Source organism: Anticarsia gemmatalis, chromosome 6, assembly GCF_050436995.1.
Source record: "Anticarsia gemmatalis isolate Benzon Research Colony breed Stoneville strain chromosome 6, ilAntGemm2 primary, whole genome shotgun sequence".
NCBI classification, from domain to species: Eukaryota; Metazoa; Arthropoda; class Insecta; order Lepidoptera; family Erebidae; genus Anticarsia; species Anticarsia gemmatalis.
Window position 1 is genome coordinate 8,712,822 of NC_134750.1, and position 22,176 is coordinate 8,734,997.

General features: G+C 34.3%; 6 protein-coding genes across 6 annotated transcripts; 3 read left to right on the plus strand and 3 right to left on the minus strand.

The window, feature by feature from the left end:
• Window positions 1-951: 951 nt before the first annotated feature.
• On the minus strand, window positions 952-2,753 carry LOC142973895 (uncharacterized). The gene is made up of 2 exons (XM_076115925.1): window positions 1,627-2,753; window positions 952-1,380 (listed from the first exon to the last, which is right to left on the minus strand). The coding sequence occupies exon 1, from the start codon at window positions 2,489-2,491 to the stop codon at window positions 1,676-1,678; it is 816 nt and encodes a 271-aa protein (XP_075972040.1). The 5' UTR covers window positions 2,492-2,753; the 3' UTR covers window positions 952-1,380; window positions 1,627-1,675.
• A 665-nt stretch (window positions 2,754-3,418) lies between these two features.
• LOC142973693 (dnaJ homolog subfamily C member 9) lies at window positions 3,419-4,898 on the plus strand. The gene is made up of 5 exons (XM_076115652.1): window positions 3,419-3,631; window positions 3,808-4,080; window positions 4,196-4,323; window positions 4,409-4,550; window positions 4,683-4,898. Exons 1-5 carry the CDS (start codon window positions 3,541-3,543, stop codon window positions 4,853-4,855), a joined length of 807 nt encoding a protein of 268 aa, XP_075971767.1. The 5' UTR covers window positions 3,419-3,540; the 3' UTR covers window positions 4,856-4,898.
• Window positions 4,853-7,879, minus strand: LOC142973692 (26S proteasome non-ATPase regulatory subunit 5). Its single transcript, XM_076115651.1, has 7 exons — window positions 7,549-7,879; window positions 7,323-7,467; window positions 6,537-6,758; window positions 6,120-6,372; window positions 5,807-5,995; window positions 5,350-5,670; window positions 4,853-5,176 (listed from the first exon to the last, which is right to left on the minus strand). The coding sequence occupies exons 1-7, from the start codon at window positions 7,731-7,733 to the stop codon at window positions 4,977-4,979; spliced, it is 1,515 nt and encodes a 504-aa protein (XP_075971766.1). The 5' UTR covers window positions 7,734-7,879; the 3' UTR covers window positions 4,853-4,976.
• Window positions 7,880-8,388: 509 nt separating this feature from the next.
• LOC142973695 (zinc finger protein 830) lies at window positions 8,389-13,134 on the minus strand. Its single transcript, XM_076115654.1, has 4 exons — window positions 12,412-13,134; window positions 10,392-10,495; window positions 8,643-8,812; window positions 8,389-8,573 (listed from the first exon to the last, which is right to left on the minus strand). The coding sequence occupies exons 1-4, from the start codon at window positions 12,869-12,871 to the stop codon at window positions 8,426-8,428; spliced, it is 882 nt and encodes a 293-aa protein (XP_075971769.1). The 5' UTR covers window positions 12,872-13,134; the 3' UTR covers window positions 8,389-8,425.
• On the plus strand, window positions 9,057-10,362 carry Naxd (NAD(P)HX dehydratase). Its single transcript, XM_076115653.1, has 2 exons — window positions 9,057-9,337; window positions 9,416-10,362. The coding sequence occupies exons 1-2, from the start codon at window positions 9,107-9,109 to the stop codon at window positions 10,160-10,162; spliced, it is 978 nt and encodes a 325-aa protein (XP_075971768.1). The 5' UTR covers window positions 9,057-9,106; the 3' UTR covers window positions 10,163-10,362.
• An 803-nt stretch (window positions 13,135-13,937) lies between the features above and the next one.
• Window positions 13,938-21,952, plus strand: LOC142973697 (uncharacterized). The gene is made up of 15 exons (XM_076115655.1): window positions 13,938-14,069; window positions 14,176-14,321; window positions 14,564-14,768; window positions 15,031-15,227; window positions 15,565-15,820; window positions 16,656-16,830; window positions 16,918-17,057; window positions 17,155-17,710; window positions 17,802-18,001; window positions 18,077-18,375; window positions 18,461-20,453; window positions 20,529-20,776; window positions 20,887-20,983; window positions 21,091-21,260; window positions 21,365-21,952. The coding sequence occupies exons 2-15, from the start codon at window positions 14,194-14,196 to the stop codon at window positions 21,537-21,539; spliced, it is 4,839 nt and encodes a 1,612-aa protein (XP_075971770.1). The 5' UTR covers window positions 13,938-14,069; window positions 14,176-14,193; the 3' UTR covers window positions 21,540-21,952.
• Window positions 21,953-22,176: the final 224 nt, after the last annotated feature.

A 22,176-nucleotide genomic window follows, 5' to 3' on the forward strand; every position in this document is an offset into this window, starting at 1 on the left:
TTGCATACCTATGTTTATCGGCCGAGTAGCTACTAAATCCCAATCTTTAATATCGTTTAGATCTACTTACCTAGATGTTAATCATAATGGTAGTTTAGTGAAAACACATGTACACGTGACTATGTATATGTATATTAAATAAAATATTTCTTACAAATTTTTGGTTTACGTAAGGGCAAAATTTATTTAAGAAACACATGAATTTTCCTTTATTAGAGGTATTTTGTAAATTCTATAGAAAAAAATAGCAAGAGATAATTTATTGTAGGCGTGTATTATACTCATTCAGCACGCCCTACATATTTTATTGATAGTTTCCCGACGGGTTGATTAATCAGTCGTTTTAGGCCGCTGGGGACCTAATAACTGAAATTGCTTCCACTCATTGTTTCAAGCGTGTCCATCTATTGGAAACAAAGGGATACACAATTTAAGGATTGCAATTTTCCTTATCTACACAAAGCCTTTTGTATTAAGCCCATGCCCTCAGATTTCCTAATTAGAAGCTAATGTGGAAGAGAAAATTAAATTTCTGATGTAGCAAATCGCCTAAACGTTTCGTTTCTAGGTGTCTATCTATATTATAGACCTCTACCCACATTTACGTGATAGGTATTCAAAAGCACTTTTTAAATGAAACTCATAAAGATACGAGGTGTAAAGGAGTCAAACCTGTTTGGTTCATGCGATGCCCTCTAATTGACAAATTGGAATCTTATTAAAATAAAGTTCAAGTTCCTAACTGAACGGGCGCGGGCGCACGCAAACGTGTGTGATGTTAGTGCGGGAGCCTGCCGACCGGGTGCCGACGAGCGCCGAGTGAACACGATCGAGCCTCAAGCGGCGAAAATAAAAAGTCAAGCAGCATTCGAAGCGCGTGCCTGAATGTGTGTGGTCCACTACGGAGGTCCTCTTCGGCTTTTGATTTATTGAAATCTGATTTTCACACCCATTTTCGGTAATTGATTTGATTGGTAATGTGCGGATTTTGATATTTAGATTATTGTGATGTTTCATATTAGATTTGTTGCTTTTTATTTTGCAGAAAACAATTTTATGTAGGTGTATTTTAGATTTTGAGCCTTTGAGGCTCTTTTTGTATTTGAGGTAATTTGCATTTGGGTTCTAATATTTGGACTACATTTAAATATATATATGTATACATACTATAAATTTGATATGCTTACTGTGCGTGGCATTGCAGTCTCTGGGTGTACTAAAAATACATTCTGGTCTGATAGAGAAAGACGCACGAGCAAAGGATACGGGAGCCGATTGATTAAAGGAAAACTGCACCCCAACTTGGAGAACGGCAGACCGACGCAGAAGACTGCAGACTGCAGACGTCATCGACGACACCTGCTACAGCGGCACACGACACTAAAATACATTACATATTGTTTTTATGACTAATCCTCACAATAACTGCAACCGTTGCATGACGGGATGTTCATTTATATTAATTTTGGTATATGAATAAAAAACAAGCTGAAATTGCAAAATGTATTTAAACAATTTAACTGATAATCTACGTCCAAACCTGGAACAAATCCAAACAAGAAACAAATGTATAAAACACTTTAAATTTACTTCATACTTTTGCAAGGAAGGTAATCTAGTAAGTACCTTAGGCCCTGACTCGTTGCGATTTTTTGTAATGTAATTGTGGTCATCTTTAATCTGAGGAAACATAACAGTCCTTTGTAACGTCTCCATTTTCTATGGGAGATTTTATATCAAATTCATCCCCACAAATGTTCATGTCGCAATTAGAGTTTGCATTCAGTTCAGGGTATCTAGGGGTTAATTCAAAATTATTTACATCATACATGTTATCTGCACTGGATTTCCATTTATTTGCAATCATTTGTAACGGTTCCAAACATTGTAAACTTTGTTTAACTCTTAATAACTCAATATTGCACTGATTTTCTACTTCTAAAAGTTTCAATCTATAAGCTTTAGCTAACATTTGTTTTCGGATTGCATTCTTCTTTTCTATTTGTGCCATATTTAGAGTGTTTTGATATTTCTGCAGCTGCTTTTCGTATTCTATTAAATTTTCATCACAGTTGAGTTTACTGTCAACACAGTCAGTATAAATCCCTGTTGTGCCAAAAGAGAAATCCTCTAAAAACGTGTGTGATGTAGAAACATACTGACTGGTTGTGCATTTTGTAGGACATTCAACAGAAGGCTGGGGAGATTTAGTTTGTTTTTCTAATTTAGACTTTTCTTCGTTTAATTCAATTTTTAATGATTCAATAATGCTTCTACACTGAGCGATTCTCTCTTTCAATTTAGCTTCATTATCATCAATCATCTGGGGCGTGACTTCACTCTGCCCCATTTTGTTTGTTACATCTTCAACGTGTTGACTTTCATGGTTTCGGGAATCCTTTTCATTTTCTTCGTCATCTGATTTCATCTGATATTTCGCAGATTGTACGTGAACAAGATTATCACCTGAACCTAGTTTTACAGGATCCATATCACTATTAAATCGGTGTAGTGTTGATATAGAAGTTATTTGTAGTAAAGTAATACTATGTTTATATTATTAGGTATAATTCCAGGTAAAATTGCATAAACTTTGTCATAAAATTGAATTCAGAAACAAAAGAACTTGTTTGTCAATTTATTTCTACAGATTAAAACCTTTTATCTCTTATAATTTTTATGAAAATAGGTATCCACGTGTTAAAAAAATCCTTTTCACAGGTCAATAAAATAAAATACTACTAGATAGTAGATAGAGGCTTAGCCAAACATTACACGTGTAGTGATTCACACAGATACATTACGCGATGCGTTAGGCAATCGAAAGCTCCATGCGGGTAGTTTTACGTTCGACGTGTGCTTCTGACACGCGACTAGTATCCACCAATTAGTGCTTCCTACTTCTAAATACTTTGCAGCCAATATAGTAAAATAATCTATTATTCTAGCCTCATCAACACGTTAAAACCGTACGACACAAAGTGAAGATATGGACAGATATCGCCGCCACGTTATTTTCTGTTGTGTTTTCTGACTGTTCGGCTTCCCTTTCAGCGCTTTGGTATGTCACCTCTCAAGCGAACCTAATGTTACGCTTAAGATCAATTATTCAGCCGCTGAAAAATCGGCACCAAACTATTTTCAAAAATGTGCGCGATACGCTAAGGACGCGTTCTGTTTGATAAAGCCTAGTGCGATCTGCTTATTGCGTTGTAGCACCAAGCTAACTAAGTGTCTGATTTTGTGAATATCAATAAAAAGGAATAAGACTCCAATTTAGACGGTTATACATTGTACCTTTTTTTTCCAATGTATTAATTGAATCTCAAAAGCTCTAGGTTCAAAATACTTTCTCAACTACGACTAAATCATAGACAATAAAATAACATGTCATTATTGACAATTGACATTGACTTAATGTGCATTGACGTTTAGTTTGGCGCGCAGCAATTTGTCAAGTTTAGTTTAGTCTTGATCTTGCCGGTTTTATACCGTAGAGAATCGTTATAATATTTATTTGATATAAACAAATTTGGTAAGATGGGTCTCTTAGACCTGTGTGAAAAATATTTCGAAACTACAAACCTCTACGAAGTATTACAAATTACTGAAAAAGCCACCGACAAAGAAGGTAAGCACTAACACAAAATACTGAAATATATTAGACAGTATCTAATTGTATCCAGTCTATTATGTATTCTCTGTATTCTCGTTTTCAATTCGTACTATAGATCTGGTCTAAGTACACGTTAATACATAAGCAGCAGCACTGATTACCACCATGTCTTTGTTCTCTTTCACTTCTAGTTAAAAAGGCGTATCACAAACTATCTCTGAAAGTACATCCTGATAGAGTTGCAGAAGATGAGAAACTTGAAGCTACTGAGAAATTTAAAGTGCTAGGCAGCATTCATGCTATTCTAACTGATAAATCTAAGCGAGCCTTGTATGATGAAACCAAGAGTGTGGATGATGATGACTATAATGTGATTGTTGATCGCGACTGGAGTGTGTACTGGAGGTTGCTGTTTAAGAAAATCACAGATGAAGATATCAGGGCATATGAAAAAGAATATGTTGGTAAGTATAAAAACTTGTTGATGGTAAACTTATTGAAATACTTTACCTTTTATATATCAGTACCCAAAACTGGGGAATGTGGATTTAATACTGAATTTACCATTTAAATTAACAGGTTCTGATTTGGAGAGACAAGAGATTAAACAAGCCTATTTAACAGGCAAAGGGGATATGGACTACATTGTAGATCATGTACAATTTGCCAGATCTGATCAGGAGCCAAGGATCAAAGAAATTCTAAATGTAAGTATAATTTTCTAATGTTCTGCTAAAAATAAATAAAATTGTTGTATATGCAGGTATGTGTAACATTTAGCAATTTTTTCAGGAAATGATAAAAAGTGGTGAAATTCCGGCTTACAAAATATTCACTCATGAGCCAGCAAGAAAACGCCAAAGAAGACATGCCAAGGAAAATCGAGAGGCTCAAGAAGCAGAAGAAATGAAAAAGGATCTTGGAATGGGTTCAGGTACATATTATTAATCAAATTCCCATTGTTACTGACCTGATGAGCATAACAAACTTCACTGATGTGTGAATGTGTGGACATATCATCAATTACCTATGTTAACCTGATCATTTTAATTTCATTCATTTTCAGAGCCCAATAGCCTAGAACTCATGATAAGGCAAAAACAAGAAGACAGAGTTAAACAGCTGGATAACTTCATAGATAATTTGGCTGCTAAATATGGCGCTGGAAACAAGAAAACCACAAAACGGAAGGCAGCTCCTAAATCAGAAACTACTACCAAAAATAAAAGGCGAAAATGAATTGTAGTTAATTTATTACAAAATTCGAAAATATTATTTTGAAAACAAAAATAGATCTCACTATCAACATAAACAATTTGTAACCAACAGTTGATAAATGCGCCTTTTATTTCTTATCATTTTAATTTTCTCCCTCTTCCATTGCCACTTCCAGCACACTTTCAGAATAAAATGGACCCTGTTCAACATAAGTTTGAAGTCTTGCAGTAATATTAGTGTCATATGCAGGTGATCTTGCCAATCTTTTAATGATGTCATACTTTGCTTCACTGGTCTCCTTTGTGTACACAATAGAGCGGTCCAAAAGAAATTCAATAAAACCTGCAATAGCCACAAGACTGTTAGTACCTACCATTAAAGATTAAGAACACAATTTTTGCTTAGAAATAATACATTAGTGATGCAGTGGCAGTATAATGGAAAGTGTTGACTTGCATCATTAAACAAAATCCTTTACAAAGTCTTTATCAATCACCCATTTTATAAATACAAACCTGCAGTTCTAGCTACTAGCTCTTCGCCCCACTGGTGTTGACAAACAGCATCCAACAATATAAAAGCAGCTTGTCTTATGTCAGGAAATGGATTTTTACACATCTCAAGCAATGTTTCCATTGGTTTTGCATCCAAGGTTCTAAACCATTCTCTTGTCATCAATGTAACTCTATGGTCGATAGGACCCGATTTTGGAGCGGAAGGGTCTTTGTCAATGCTGATAAGCCCCGAAAAACAATTTAAGGCGCGAATTTTCGTATCGGAGTTACTATTTTTTATAATTTTTGCCACATTATCAACAGTCTGTATGTATTTACCACCTGAAATTGTGAGAAAAATTGCTGGTTATTAGAAAAAATTTCTAACCCAAGTCTCTAGCCAAAGAGCCTTGTCTCGAGCCTTAGCACAAGTCTCCACTCGAATCACTCATGTTGGTGAAAATATCAGTGTTCTTACCTAAAGCAGCTAGGCACAATTTGCCTTCAATTGTAGAACCAATGAATCCAAGTGTGTCAAGAGCAACTGGTAAAACAGTCTGATCGTGTGAATCAAAAGCTTCAAAAAGAGATTCAACCATAACTGTATGTTTCTCAAAAATCTCTTTGGGATAATTATGTGCCATGCTCCCAAAGAATTTCATATAGCCTGAAAAAAAAGTGTGTTTTTCACATTATTATTGCAACCAGACACAAAATGATTCTATTATAAAGGTCAAGACATAATTATGAAATAAATGTGATACCTACTGTATTTAAAATGTATAGTTTACCTGGAGTAATTAGTCCCTTCAGAGGATTATCCTTCAATGCTGTTACATACTCTGAAATTTTATTAAGTCCTCCACTTTTAACAAGATAATTGATACCTTGTGGTTTGGCAACTAATCTGGATAACAATTCCAAAATATTGACTTGATAAAGGATGTCATCTGTTTGTAGCTCTGCTATCATGAAGTCAATATAGTTATTATCCGCACATAATTTGAAATGTTCATTTGATTTGCATGAAACATTGACAATAACCTGCAAATGAAAAAACATAAGGTTAAACAGTGTGTTAGCATTTTACCTATATTTTGACTATGTGTACCCATAAATTTTCTGTCTCATAGGGACCTGTAGCTTCACCAAACTGCCTAAAATTTGCTGAATATAAATGAAGATAATCAGAAATATAATAATTATACCTCTAACACATTGCACTTGCTGCTGCTATTATACTCCAAGCATATTTTCATTTCATCAAGGACTTTAGGGTAAGCCTCATATGGTAGATTTGAAGTTATTGATATTGCTCTGTTAGCAACTCCTATGTCAGAGTCACTGACCATCTGTGCAGCTGCTACGAACACATCTATGTACTCAGGCACAGGCAGCAATGTAGGACTAGCACTTACAGCCTTGTGTACCTGAAGAAATTGTTACATAATTATTATAGGTATAATCATTTACGCATAGCTAAAAATGTATATGTTACTGTTAAAGCCTGAACTGTGGTAAATCCTAAGATTTTCCGGTACAACCTAAGATTTACCAACTCTCAATGGTAAAAGTCCGAACAAGCCAGAGTTTAAAAACTATGTTACGATATATAAAAAAATCCTCCTTCATAACTATGTTTATAACTATTTCACGGTATAATTATATACTGTGACATAGTTATAAAGGAGGAGTTTTGGACATAGCGACATGGGTAGGTTAGGTTAGAAGGCTAAGGTGGGAGTGAGCGAAGCGAAGCTCCCACCTTAGCCTTCGTGGTTTTTATTTTTTAACCACCAAGAAGGAGGAGCCCCGCGAAGCGGGGCTCCGGCGACATCTCGATATCATCAAGTGAATATAGGTAAAAGTTCGAAATAAAAGAATTGTTCGGACTTTTACCATTTCGAGTTGGTAAATCTTAGGTTATACCGGAAAATCTTAGGATTTACCACCGTTAGGGCTTTTACAGTAACATATATGTCTTTTATGCTCACCTCATCTATAGCAATTCTTCTGACACAACTTTTCTCATGGCGCAGCAAATACATGATGTGACTTGTGTAATTCTTCACAACATCTCCTGGTTCAAACTTATTGAAACAAACCTTCAGCACCTCACAAGTCAAGTCAACATGAGCTCTGGTAGTAAAAAGTATACATAAGTAATTATATAAAGAGTACCAACATAATCTAATATTTGATATCGTAAATTGAACGCACTTATCTGATACATTTAAGCATTGTACTATTTGTGAGATGCCGACGCCTCTTATAGTGGAAATAGCTTCATTAGCAGGCTTGAATGCAAGTAAATTTAGAATATCATTTAATGCAGCCGGTCGGTTTTCCTCTCTTTCGAGATTGTTAATAAACTCACGAAACTGATCTGAGTCACGGTTAGACATATCGCTGAATGAAAAACAAAACCTAAAACTGGTGAATGTGTAGTTTTTGTGTATATTATTCAGACTCAAATAATATGAAATATTTTCTAACAACAAACAACTATCAAAATTGTGTCCTATCACGTCTGTCACTGTCAATGTCAAATAAAAAAGAAATGAGCGATTAGTGGTGTACCCACAATACCCAAGTGTCATTAAAAATAAACATACTGTAGTCGATTTACTTTTAACCGTCTTGTCAACTTATTCAGTTGATATCTAGGCAAGAACTGGATTGGATACAATACGCCACCTCCACATACGTTTAGTAACATAACATTAACACCGATGAACACCTGAGAGTGTCTCCAGCTCTCCACAGCCCACGTCCACTTTCATCACTAGTTCAGTAGGTAGTAAAGACACGGAACCTAGCCTACTGATGAAAATAATCTATAGCTATATTTTTAAGAACGTTTTATGGTAAGGCCACGATTAAAAAAAATGGAGCGATGACCCTAATATCATTTCAAAACCGTGATAACCGCGGAGTTATGTTTTTTTTTATCGAATGTAAGAAATCCAGCAGGTAGGTACCAGCTGATTAATTGCGGCACATAGTATTTTACCTATGGAAGTTTTTACAGGCTTTGCAAGGAATGTAATACAAATAAAGTTATAAATTGTTTAAAAAATATAATATAGTGTAAATGTTAAGAGTATGACTTTTTCGCTCGCCAGTCTAAAAACTCATCAATATCATCTTCATTGTCTGACTCGCCTTCTTCGCCTTCACTCATTTGCTCAGTATCGTGCTTGGTCTTCTTTGTTTCTTCTTTTTTCAATTCAAAGTCGAGAACTCTGTAACCAAAACGAAATTATAAACAATACGTCAAGTTAAATTATACGATTACGCAAAAAAATACGAACTTGGACCAAATTCTTATTTGTTCGTCGATTTCATCAATCTGTCGTTCCGCAGTGGCTTCTTCTTGCTCACCAGCAATTATTTCAGCAGATGCAGTGGCCTCTTCTTTTATTTCTTTCTGGAACTTTTCCCATTCTTCTTCAACTGGGTCTTTATATTCAATGTTTCGTACCTGATAACAACACGTAAATAAAGAGGAATGGATATTACTGCTCCAGGCAGAACACACGGCATATCCTTATGCGCCTAAAGAAGTAAATGTAATTTATAGAAAACATAGGCATCATAAATTTTGTAGTTACTTATTTACACAGGTACATACCAAGTTTAAAAAAAACTCTCTGGACTGTTCTTTTTTTACTGGGGTTGCTATCACTAATTACTAAGCAATATTTGTCTTTGACACTTGATACTTTGAAAGTGACATTTGTAATCAATCACAATCAGAACTTTGACATTTATTCCGATGTTCTTGTTAACTTTACCGACATTATTAATTAAAAGTACTGCTAAAAATTGTTACAGATACGTTAGTTCATACAAAATGACAGGAAATCATATAATGAAAATCGTTAAAGACTGCATACCTCCTTTAGATAACAGTAGTCATAAAGGTCAAGCCGGCAGAATAGGTATTATTGGTGGATCATTAGAGTACACCGGCGCACCATACTTCTCGGGAATAAGTGCACTCAGAGTTAGTTATTAAATATAAAAACTTAGTAATATCCATTTACTTGATACGTATTTTATACTTGTTGTTTATACATTGCAGGTAGGAGCAGACTTAGTTCATATATTCTGTGCCAAAAGTGCAGCTACAGTTATAAAATCTTATAGTCCAGAGCTAATTGTTCACCCACTACTTGATTGGCCCAATGCCATTACAGAAATATCACAATGGTTTGAAAGACTCCATGCTATAGTCATAGGACCAGGACTGGGAAGACAAAAAGAAACATTTTCTGTGGTTACAGAATTAATTGAAATAATAAGGGAAAAGAGGATACCTCTAGTAATTGATGCTGATGGATTGTTTTTAATTACTGAAAAACCATATTTACTTAAGGATTTTATGTCTCCAGTAATATTGACCCCAAATAAAATGGAATTTGAAAGGCTGTTGAACAAAATAGGAACACCGCAAGGGAATATATCGGAATTGGGGAAATATATAACTATTCTTAAAAAGGGAGAAACTGATGAATTATTTAGCCCTGATGTTAATCTCAAGTGGGACTCCAATGCTTATGGTTCAGCTAGGAGGTGCGGTGGACAAGGAGATTTATTGGCAGGTTCCATTGCTACATTTATGCATTGGACATTAGCTAATCAAAATAGGATTGTACTTGACACAAATGGGGACAAATGTCTAGCAGCTGCATCAATATCCTGCTATGCAGCATGTCACTTGATAAGACTTTGTAATGAAAAAGCTTTCAAACAGAAAGGCAGAAGTATGCTGGCCTCTGATATGATTGAGCACATTCATGAATCTTTTGAAGAACTCTTTGGGCAGTAATGATGTTTTTTTTTTTTATATGGTATCCAAGTAGCTTTTAAGTTAATTTAATGGTGGTATTGTGTAATACATATGTCATAAAATGCATATTTTTTGGGGTTCCAGATAATTCAGTGACGTTAATAATACCTATTTATTACATATCCACAATATATTATGCTTATGCAGTAAGGTATATTGAAATAAACTGATCAACTTGCTTCCGTTTCATTTTTAAACCGTTACTTACCTTAGCGTCTAATATAGGATCATCAAAGAAACCCTCTGGTATGGGCTGTTCTGATGTTTGTGCCGCATTATCCCCCTCTGAAGTAGATGATGTAGGGAGAGTTTCTAAAAAAGATTTGATTTGATTAGGTTGTCTTTCTAATCTCATTCTTAAGTTATAATGTGTAATTGAAGTTTTCATTGGATTGGTTACAAGTACCAATATAATTTCAATTATAAATTTAATGTGAATGATGTGTCCCATTATTTGTCCATATCCAAGTATCATAAATTAAAGTGTTATTTAACACACAGATATTAAGAATTTGACTCAAACAACATAATATATTTGCATTTTGAGAAATATAATATTGCACAGAAACACACACAGTCATCCATTCATAACTCAGCAAAGCTAGTTCTATGGTAACTAATGTACAAGATTATATACATACAGGGTGTGGCGTAAATAATGGATAATCCTTTACCAGCGGATGGGCGACAACCCAACTGATCTAAATATCAAAATTTACCTCTGGCACAAGTATCATAGTTTTTGAGATTTTGGCCATTTTGTGTGTTTTTTAAAAAAGCGATTTACGCTCGTTCTTTTTGATGCTGTGATCACAATTTAAGGCTTTTTTTTAATCCGTTTTTTGCAAATAAATCCTGAATAGATGTGCTATTGAATCTACAATCTTGTTTTGTTATTACTACTTGTTTTTTATTTAAATTATGCATTCAAAGTAAAATTTTATAATCTTTTACAACTTTTGTGCAACTTTGAGCACTTGTGGTGAAAAAAAAATGTATGGTGGCTTTACTGCCCACGCCATAAATAATTTCTAAATTTTATTAGAATTCTAAATTGGTATAACATGCAGCAATAATACCGATTATTGTCAAAATATTACAAAGAACTTAAATTATTAACACTTTTGCCGGTCGACTAATTTTATTTTATCAGCGCGTTTAAGCTAAGTTTGCTTTCAAATATTCATGTTTATAGGGTTATTACACTATTAAAGATTATTTAGATGATAAAAAAGCTTGGAACTGTGCTGCTTCTACCAAGTCTATTTCAAAATAATGTATTACAATTTGATGAAAAATGATTTTTTTGTCAACAGAGTAGTTTTCTTTAGATTTCTAATTATCTTTATTATTTGAATAGTATTTATGTTTTGTATTTCTTTTTTTTTTTCAACACTGCACACAAGTGCTCAAAGTTGAACAAAAGTGTTGAGAAACTATAAAATTTAACTTTGAATGCATAGTTTAAATAAAAGACAAGTAGTAATAACAAAACAAGATATTAGGTTCAATAGCACATCAATTTAGGATTTAAATGCAAAAAATTTTGGCCATTATGTGTGTTTAAGAAAGCGATTTACGCTCGTACTTTTTGGTGCTGTGATCACAAATTAAGACTTTTTTTAAATCCGTGTTTTGCAATTAAATCCTAAATAGATGCGCTATTGAATCTAGAACGCGCTTAGCGTGAAAAAATTAAATTAGTCGACCGGCAAAAGTGTTAATAATTTAAGTTCTTTGTAATATTTTGACAATAATCGGTATTATTGCTGCATGTTATACCAATTTAGAATTCTAATAAAATTTAGAAATTATTTATGGAGTGGGCAGTAAAGCCACCATACATTTTTTTTTCACCACAAGTGCTCAAAGTTGCACAAATTTTGTGAAAGATTATAAAATTCAACTTTAAATGCATAATTTAAATAAAAAACAAGAAGTAATAACAAAACAAGATTGTAGATTCAATAGCACATCTATTCAGAATTTATTTGCAAAAAACGGATTTAAAAAAAGCCTTAAATTGTGATCACAGCATCAAAAAGAACGAGCTTAAATCGCTTTTTTAAAAAACACACAAAATGGCCAAAATCTCAAAAACTATGATACTTGTGCCAGAGGTAAATTTTGATATTTAGATCAGTTGGGTTGTCGCCCATCCGCTGGTAAAGGATTATCCATTATTTACGCCACACCCTGTATATGGATAAATTCTATAAATTACTTACCTTCTTTTCTAACAACTACTGAATTCAAAGGTGTTCTCTTGATTTCTTCACTGTGATATGAAATAATTTGTGGTGCATTATTTTTTGGAGCCTGTACTGCAGGTACTTCAAAGGCATTCTTCAATATTCCTTTGATCTTTTTTTCGGGAGGTGCATCTTTTGGAGGACTGGAACTTTTGTGTTTGATCTTACCAACAGTAAAGTTGTTAGTTAATTCTTTTAATTTTTTAGCCTTTTCAACATTCTCTTTATGCTGTTTACTGTTTACATGCACTTGCCATACATGCTCTGACCGCACTACTGAGTTACACAGAATGCACATAAGTTGACCACTGTTATTATATTTGGCTAGGGGATTGTCTATTTTGGTAGGTTTCACATTTTTCTTTTTTCGTTCGGCCATTAATCGGCGCATTTCTTCTTGGGCTTTTTGTTTTTCCATTTGCATTCGGAAAGACATCTTCGTGATAAAATTGTTGTTCTTAACTAAAAAACTAAATCAGATATCAGGTGTTCTTCTATGTATAATTTTAGTCTTTTAAATATATATCCCGTTTAGCGTGTCAGTGTTAGTAATTGATATTGTTTTATGAATTACATTAGAATCCTAACCTCTTTTAACATACCTAATTCTACACAACAAACATTAATTAGTAAAATAATAAAGATTGTATGATTATGAACGATCGTGTATCGTTGTGACCAAACGTCAGTCAGACAAGCTTAATTATTATGACAAATGACATTCCTGAAAGTTGAAAAACAGTGACATCGGTTTTAGTTAACCATAGACGAATAGTAACCAAAACCGCTAAGTACTCAGCGAAGCAGTTATTTAATTACCAAGCGGCATCTAATACTTATTAACCACATGAGTCCTGCAACGAGATAAAGTTCGCTCTTTCTTTTTTCTAAAGTTCTATTTTCACGAATGTTTTAATTATGAATAACTTAAGAATAACAATTAAAAAGGAAGACAATTGAAAGGAAGAACATACATTTCACAAGCATTTCTTTACTGCACTTTATGGTGCCAACTAATTTAAAGTAGGTACCTACCTAGTTAGTTAGTATTTTTTTGGTAAGTCTAGTGCGGATAAGATCACAAAGCTACGCGTCCACTGGAGTGATTATACGGTATCTATCTGAGCCACAGAAATTCATATAAAATAATAAAGCAACAATATCTTTACGGTCCCGATGTTGCGATTCTGACCTAATGAATGGGTAGCTTTATCATTACAGTTACAAATTATCCTACGTTTATTATAATAAAATCAAAACATAAGTGCTGATTGCGTTTTAGTTGATAAATCATTTTGCATTAGAACAATATTTAACTAGTTGTGAAAAGATCTCAGCACATACTATAATTATAAGTACGTAATTAACTGACTGAGAAGTACACGTTTTAATTAACTACTTAGGTACCTACTAGGTAACTTCTCGTAACGGACATATTTTGTGAAATTTAAATCGCGGCATAGACAACGTAAGTCTATAGACTATTGTCAATTTCGGGTTAGTTTCTGGTGCTTCAGTTGGTAGTCGCCAATTTTTTTCGGATTTTCAAAGCTTTAAACTTTGAATATCGTGTAATTTCTTGAAGTAAAATGTTTAACCGTTCATAAATTAAGTTTTCTTGCAACAACTTTACGGTACATTGTAATTTAATAGTTTATTTAGGTTTAAAACTAAGTTTTATACCATCACTTATTTGTGGCTCGTAGTGCTGTGTTTATCCCTCATGCTGTGATATTTCAGCGTTATTATAGTTCTACGATGGACATCGACGTTAGTAAGGAAAACATTCAACCACTGAGAGGTGGTAGAAACCTAGTGCAACTTGGTACAGCATTGCAAGCTCAGTCGGATGTGGAGGCTCAGAGGCAGCTGCAGATGCAGAAAGAGTAAACTTTTTTCGTTATTTACTTATTGTAGAATGCCCCGAAAACACAATATACGCATTAATTGAAGTAAACAACTGCTTCTTGGATGTCATTTAAAGAGTATCAAACACTGTAGCCTGCTTGTTTTTTTACCATTTTCTGCTGATGAAAAGAGCATTTTGTTGCTGTTAACTTAATTGTGAACAAATTGAGAACATTATTATTAAACTGAACATGTTGTAATATAGTTATTTGTATCACAGGGAACATGAAGCAGCTATCAGACACTATCAGGGCTCTGATCCTCTGGACCCATGGTTCAACTACATCCAGTGGGTTGAACAATCGTTTCCTAAACATGGACATGAGGGGCATATTGATAAGTTAATTAAAGACTGTTTACAGTTGTTTGAAAATGAAAAAAAATATTATCAAGATAGGAGATTTGTAAAATTATGGATAAAATATGTAAGTTCTGAATGTGTTTCTATTTTAATTCAATTAATTTTAGGCTATTATGCTTATTATGAGTTCATAACATTTTTGAGTTCTCTTTCAGTATATTTAGTATTTTTGTATAGGTACATGAATGTAATTGTACAGGTATATTTCAGAATACCACTCATTATTTAATGGATTTTGATGTGTAAAGACACAATTATTCTCATTGCATGATAAATAATTGAAGTAATATCATAAGTTTTTACTAATATTTGAATGTTATTTGTAGGTTGACTGTCTTTCTAACCCTTTGGAGATCTATCAAAGATTGTATAACACTGGTATTGGTGTAGAATGTTCTGAGTTCTACCGAGCTTGGGCTTGCTACTGTGAAGAGTCTGGAGACTACAAGAAAGCTAACCAGGTTTATGTGTTAGGTCTCCAGTCTAAAGCACAGCCTTTGGATGAATTAGAGCAGGCCCATATGTGAGTAATTAGCTTTTAATCTTCTTGAATTCATCTGATAAATTATTTATTCCATATTCTATTATTGTTATCTGTTTCTAGAAAAAATGTTATTTACTATAACTAAATTGTCTTTGAAACATTCCACATCATAAAACATTTCAGTAAATGTAGGGCATTGTGCTTCTAGACTATTCTGACATTTTGATGCTGGATATGTCATTTGCTTTTCCATGATCTATAAAGCATGATTCTACCATTTTTGTAAAATAAAACATATAAAGATAATGGAATATTAGTAATTTTCAATAATTTTTTTGAGGTTATCAACAAATTCATAATTATTTTACTATTTTAGGAATTTCCAACTATTTTTTGCTCAAAGAATGTTACATGATGATTCACCAACTAAGAGGAAGGCAGCTTCAGCACTTGCTGAAACTAGAATGGCCTTAACATCATTGAAATCATTTAAGAGAAGGAACATAGCCAATGTACCAATACAGAGAGTTGGTGATAGTGTGAGAAGTACAGTCCCTGGAGTGGTGAGGCAGCAGGCAGGCAACTATGACAACAGACTGCCTAACTCTAATGTCATGGTCAATGTGTATGAGGTAAGCACCTTTTTGGAATCAGAATATTTTTTTTTTATTGTAACAGCTGGTCAACATTCCTTATGGTTACCAAATTTTAATTTTACTCGGTGAGATAATTAGCTGTTCTGCAATTTACTGAGAGTTCCTTAGAAGATTGAAAATTGGGAACAGTGTGCATAGTTATCATCTGAATTAATAAGAAGTAAAGTAAACTTTATAGAAATTATTTGTTGTATGATTCTTGAAATACTTTAATAGAAAAAGGTCTATCATATTCTTATGAACATTGTAATTGATAAGTAACAACAACTGCCCTATTTTTAGCAGTAAACCTATTTTGTTACATTCACAAAGAAATAAACAGGGTGAAGTCTCTTTGTGATTCTATAAGTAGATGTATGATGTATTTTGAATGTGCTAAAAAGACTACTTGCTTAAAATGGTGATTTATGTCAATTTATGGACTTGTTCATGAAACTGGGTGTGCAATTGCATCATCCTTTCCTGTAGATGTCAAAACTGATTACTAAAGTACTATGTAAAGATGTTCTATTTATGGGAAACACTAGCTAGGGCTGTGGGTTCTTACATTGTTCTCACTATTCAACAAACATTGTTGTGGTTTTGCTGTATGTTTTACTGGCATAATTTCTATCCAAAACATTTCAAATGTGTATGTATTGGTCATAAGAATGCTGTATTAAAATTTTTATACTTGCTATCTTATCAGTTTCATCCTAGATATATGCTGAAAGTAATAACAATACAGCTGGATGGAACTTATTCTAGTTTATTTGGTTTATCTCATTAGGCTCATAGAGTAGATTTTGATCTCTCTTATTTTCTTGTTTAGGATGCTCCATCAACATCTCAAGCACCTATACCGGTGGCTGAAGACCCTGGCCCTGCCTCTTTAGTCCAGGCCTGCAGTAATGTAGAAAATCAAAAAGAAGTTGGTATTTGGACAAATCCAAAAACCAAAATGGTGCATACAAATGTTGTCCCACATCAACCTTTACCATTTACACGTAAGTGTCTATCTTTATAACATAACATAATAAAACAGTCTTTTGTTGGTTCTAATTGAAAAACTATTAATTTATTTTTTCTTGTAGCTTACGAAGATGAAGACGATGTTCTTAGACTACCACCAAATCATATGCCTTGTTGTTTGGATGACTTGTCATTCGCAGTGACTTTATGTGTACCTGATCCTCCGGACCCAACTAAAATACCTTGTTATAATAAAGTTCAGGTAAGTAAATTGATGAATTTATTTATTGTATAAACTGTTTGTAAAATATTTTTCTGCTTAGCTAACCATTATCAAAATTATAAATGATTCCTTGCAGGTCTATGTTAATGACCGCGAATACAGTTTAGAAGAAATAAGATCTAGAAAATACAATTTAGAAAAGAAAGTGAAGACTGAAAAAATCGAAGATGTTCAAGTACGACAAAATTATGAAAATATAAACGAGACACTCGCCCAGTGCAGTGCTTTAGAAACGTTAGCAAATTGTGCTTTGGACTCTGAACAGGATCATTTAGGACAATTGATGCCTTTAGCTATTCCCTCAATGCAAAGCATCACAAAAGTAAACAACATGCATTCGCCGGGGGAACCAAAAGTTTTAGTTAACTTGGATTCTAAGGAATTTAGTGAGCTTACTGCAAAGAAAAGTGATGACAATTACAAACCATCCTCAACTATGTCTGACAAAGAGAATCAAATGGTAAATGCTGCAAATAATAGTTATGGTAATGAAAATGCTGGTACAAACTATGGAAAGAACAACTTGATGGAGGAGTTTAACAGGAGTCTAATGGGGAACCTTCTTGGTGATTCTGTTACTGTTAATACTAAAGAAGCAAGATGGGAGCTTAGAAATCTCTTTAACGATAATGGTAATTAAGTTTCTTATTTTGTTTTTAACATTTATTCTTAACTTTATACTTTATTGTTGGTGGTTGATTCTTATCCAATTTTCATTTTCAGAGCCTTCAATAGTCCAGCCTGTTGTACAGCAATTTGAAGTTCCCAACTTTGACATTCATGAAGACAAGTCCATCACTATGGCCATAAATACGAAGAAGAAGCAAGAGATCACTGATATGAGAAGCTTGCCCCAGGAAAAGGAAAACGCAAGTGCAAATAAATTTGGCGCCCCTGTTGCAGTAACACACACCCAGCAAAATGTATGTTTTGTATTATGTTATCATATTTATTGTTATAATCTTTGCAATAAAATCTAACAATGTTACTTTGAGCAGGTGAACAAGACTGCCTACTATGAAGAGCCATCATGCACTCAAGTTTTCAATTTCAACATCAAAGATGCCAGTACACCCAACATGTCTCAGTTTAAAAAACCTTCATCCTGTATTGATCAAAGCAAGTTTCCATCTGTGCCAAAATTTAGTATGGACGAGAGTGTTATAGAACATCATGACACAGGACTTGGAAAAAGAGAAGATAGTTGCAGACAACATGCAACCGATCAACATGCTACTGTAGATAATCAAGGCACAGCACTGTCAGTTATAATGGAAGCCACAAGGGAGTATAATAGGTAAGTGGTAAAATTTATTACTGTTGTTGTTAATCCATGGATTTATCACAGGAATAGAAATGCAAAATATATTTTTACTTTTCAGTAAATCAGGCTCTAGTTCTTCTGGACAATCTACAAGAACCAATTTTACTGCTTATACTACAAATTATGACTCCATGTATAACAATAATGACCCAGCACAGCAGCCCACTACATCAAAAAGAAGTTCTTTACCTTCTCAACCAAGACTGCTTAACGGCCAATTTGCCAGAATGCATTCGCAAAAGCGCGACATGGAGAATAAGGCCGCCGCGCCGTCCACCTCAGTGCCTTATCTTTCTCACGACCATCAGTATCAGAAGCCTATTCCCCAAAGTTACAATGGGTATTCTCCACAGCGACAAATGCATCCTCATTACCAGCAGAACTATAGCTACCAGCAAAACTACTCTAATAATCAAATGATGAATCAACAACAGGCTCAGGGGTACGCTAGTCCTAGCTCCAATGCTTACCATAGTCCTCAACACCCAGGGATGCAGAGTCCACATGCCATGGGTACAAATGTTCCTCCAGGTTTCCAGAGCCCAACTTACAATAACCAAGTAGGTTACCACAGCCCTGGACACCCCATGATGAGTCCTCAACCAGGCTACACTGGACGTCAGGATTATCACTATCCCAGTCAGACTGACAGACAGCATATTTATGTAAATCAACAGCAACAGCAGCAGCAACAGACAGCAGTTTTTCAAAGCCCTCCACATCAAACACAGTATCAAAACCCTCAGTACTATCAAAGACCCAGTCCTGTAGCTTCACAAGCCAATCAAAGTTATAATCAACAACAAGGCTACCACAATGTGCACAACCAGTACAATAATACTAACATGGCCTATCAAAACCACTCCAGTAATCAAAGTTACAATGCTATGCAGAATCAATATCGGCAGCATCCTAAGCAAATGGTGGAAAATGCATCGGCTGGTTATCAAGCTTCAAGTAGTCAGTCATTTCAAATTTATCAAAGCCCTCAAGCTCCTCAGAATAATTACCGAAGCCCTGCACCGGCACCCAGTGCTAACATTCCACCAGAATCTAATGAAATGCATATGAGGCAAGAATCTCACGATGCTTCAGCAATGGAACAAAATACTTCGAATAAATCCAATGTTGCCTCTAAAAATACGCAAGCTCATAAAAGTCCTACATCTGCACTTAGAAATATTAGGCATGACCAGCCTAATGTGAAGATTGGTCAGAACTCACCAGATATTGGTTTCTCAAACCAGTACCTTAACTTTATTTCGAATAGAAACGAACCTAAAGACAATGCCAACACGCCGAAGTTTACTAACAGCCCCAGTATATCCCAAAAAATGCATAAAAACTTGTATGTATCTAGTCCTGAACAGGCCCAGATACCACCATCATCTGGTATGTCGGACTCTGATAGTAAAGACGGAATGACAGCTCAAACTATCACCCCAATCCAATCAGCGAAAGTATCGCATGCTGTTGAAAAACAGAAAGATATTTCGAAGAGGCAACTAGACTTTGAGCACAGAGTGGAATTTCAATCTGAGGACAGCAGAGACTCTGTTAGTAAAGAAAGTAGAATTTCGGCAGTTTATTCTAGGCATTCGGATCTACACTCTGATGGTTATGGTATGGATGTGGACAGTGAAAATTCTATGGAATGTGGAGCATTTAAATCTACTCATTCTATTTCATTGGTGGAAACCAGTGACATACCTAGACCAGCTGATATTTCCTTCCCAAAATTAATTGATCCGTTTAATAAGAAGCTTTTAGATTCTCTATTAGATTATGTCAAGTTCCCAAATAAAACTCATGCTGATGGTTATGTGGAAGTAAGATCAGTTCCTAAGCTGCAGCTGGCTACTGTTATTAGTGTGGGTAATACTAAACTGTCTATTGACAAGCAACTCGGTAAAGGGAACTATGGCGCCGTTTTTCTTTGCCTGGATCTTCATAACAACAAATCTGTAGCTGTGAAATATCAAAAGCCGAGTCGGCCTTGGGAATTCTATGTTTGTCAAGAAATCAAAGCAAGAATAAAAGATCCCTTCATGGTAAGAAATATCTTATTACATTGATGTAAATTCTGTTTCTATTTTTTCATTTTATTAAAGACGATTATTTTACAGCTTCCAGGCTACATGGACATAACAACAGCTTTCTTAGGAGATAACGCCAGTTTGTTTGTATCAGAGTACTCGAAGTATGGATCCCTTTTAGATGTCGCTAATAAAATCAGAGCGGCGACTTCCAAGTGTATAAACGAATTTATAGTCATCTTGCTAACCTCAGAAATGTTATCCATAATCCATTATCTGCATAAAGCGCAGATAATTCATGCTGATATTAAACCAGATAACTTCTTATTGATGAAAATGTGAGTATAGGATAAAAAGTGTAATGTTAATTTGTTATTTGATTCTAAAGTTAAAACTTTCATTACATGTCTATTGTGACCTAACAATATGTTTTGGTTTCTTTTTACAGTCCAACTCAGGAATGGAGAACGCCGTCTCTGCAACTAATTGATCTTGGATGTGCTATAGACATGTCACTGTTTCCAGAAGGCACTACATTTAGAGAGGTTAGTAAGGCAAAAGCTTACCTTATTTTAAAGAAACTAAAAGAAAGCTACGTGTGTCATATTATTATCTGTTACACTTGATTGGAATTTTATACTTTTTTTTACAGTTGATTGCAACAGAAGGATTCACTTGTACTGAGATGAGAGAAGGCAAACCCTGGACCTATCAAACTGATCTATACTGCTTGGCTGGTACAATTCACGTCATTTTGATGGGCAGTTACATGAAAGTAGCTAATCGTTTAGGACAATGGAATATAGATAAGAAACTTCCCAGGTAAGAAAAAATATTATACTTTTAAGATTGTCTTATTGCAACTGTTGCACACAATATATTATTGTTCCTAAACTTAATGTAATATTGATTTATTATATTTTCAGGTACATGAAGGTTAGTTTATGGGACAAGATATTTACAACACTTCTGAATGTTCCGGATTGTAACAATTTGCCTGATTTAATGGATCTTAAGAATGAAGTTGACAGTGTTTTAAATGAAATTGATAATCTCGGTTCTCAACTTCGCAACTTTGCTAATGTGCTTAAATCTAGGTAAATTACAAAAAAATGATCCAGATTGTATGTATTTATTGCATTTAGATATAAATGGCGATTGTAAAAACTAGATACCTAAATAATGTACTACTTTAGTGTTACAAATATATCAAAGTTCAATGAACTTCTTGAATCTTTCGCCAGGTCGATTGCTCTTCTCAAAAAGCAATAAGTATTAAAAATACCAGAATCTATAACTTAGTTATAACATGCCTTGTTGTGTTTAGTTAAATGTGATATTGTGATTTTTAGGTTTTGTTCGTGTAATGAAATTTGGCTTAGATTAACTTGTTAGCGTAACTAATGTTGAAATATTGCTTAGGTTTCATTTATTTTTGTACAACCCATAAGACTTGCACATTTCACATTTCTTGTTTGAATTGTAACAAAGATAATAAATAATTACCTGGTTAATTTTTGTTTCATTTCTGAATTGGTTTCTAATTACCAAAAGTAAGTTACCTATCTTTATAACTGGCAGTATGAACCTCATTAAATTTATTGGGCGAGAGTTGACATACTACCAACTAATTTTGGGCAGAGGTAATACTTGTAAAAGTATGTTTACTGCAAAACACAGATAATTTTTTATTGCATCGTGGTCTGCTCGGAACGTTCTTGGATTCAGAGGCTCGACG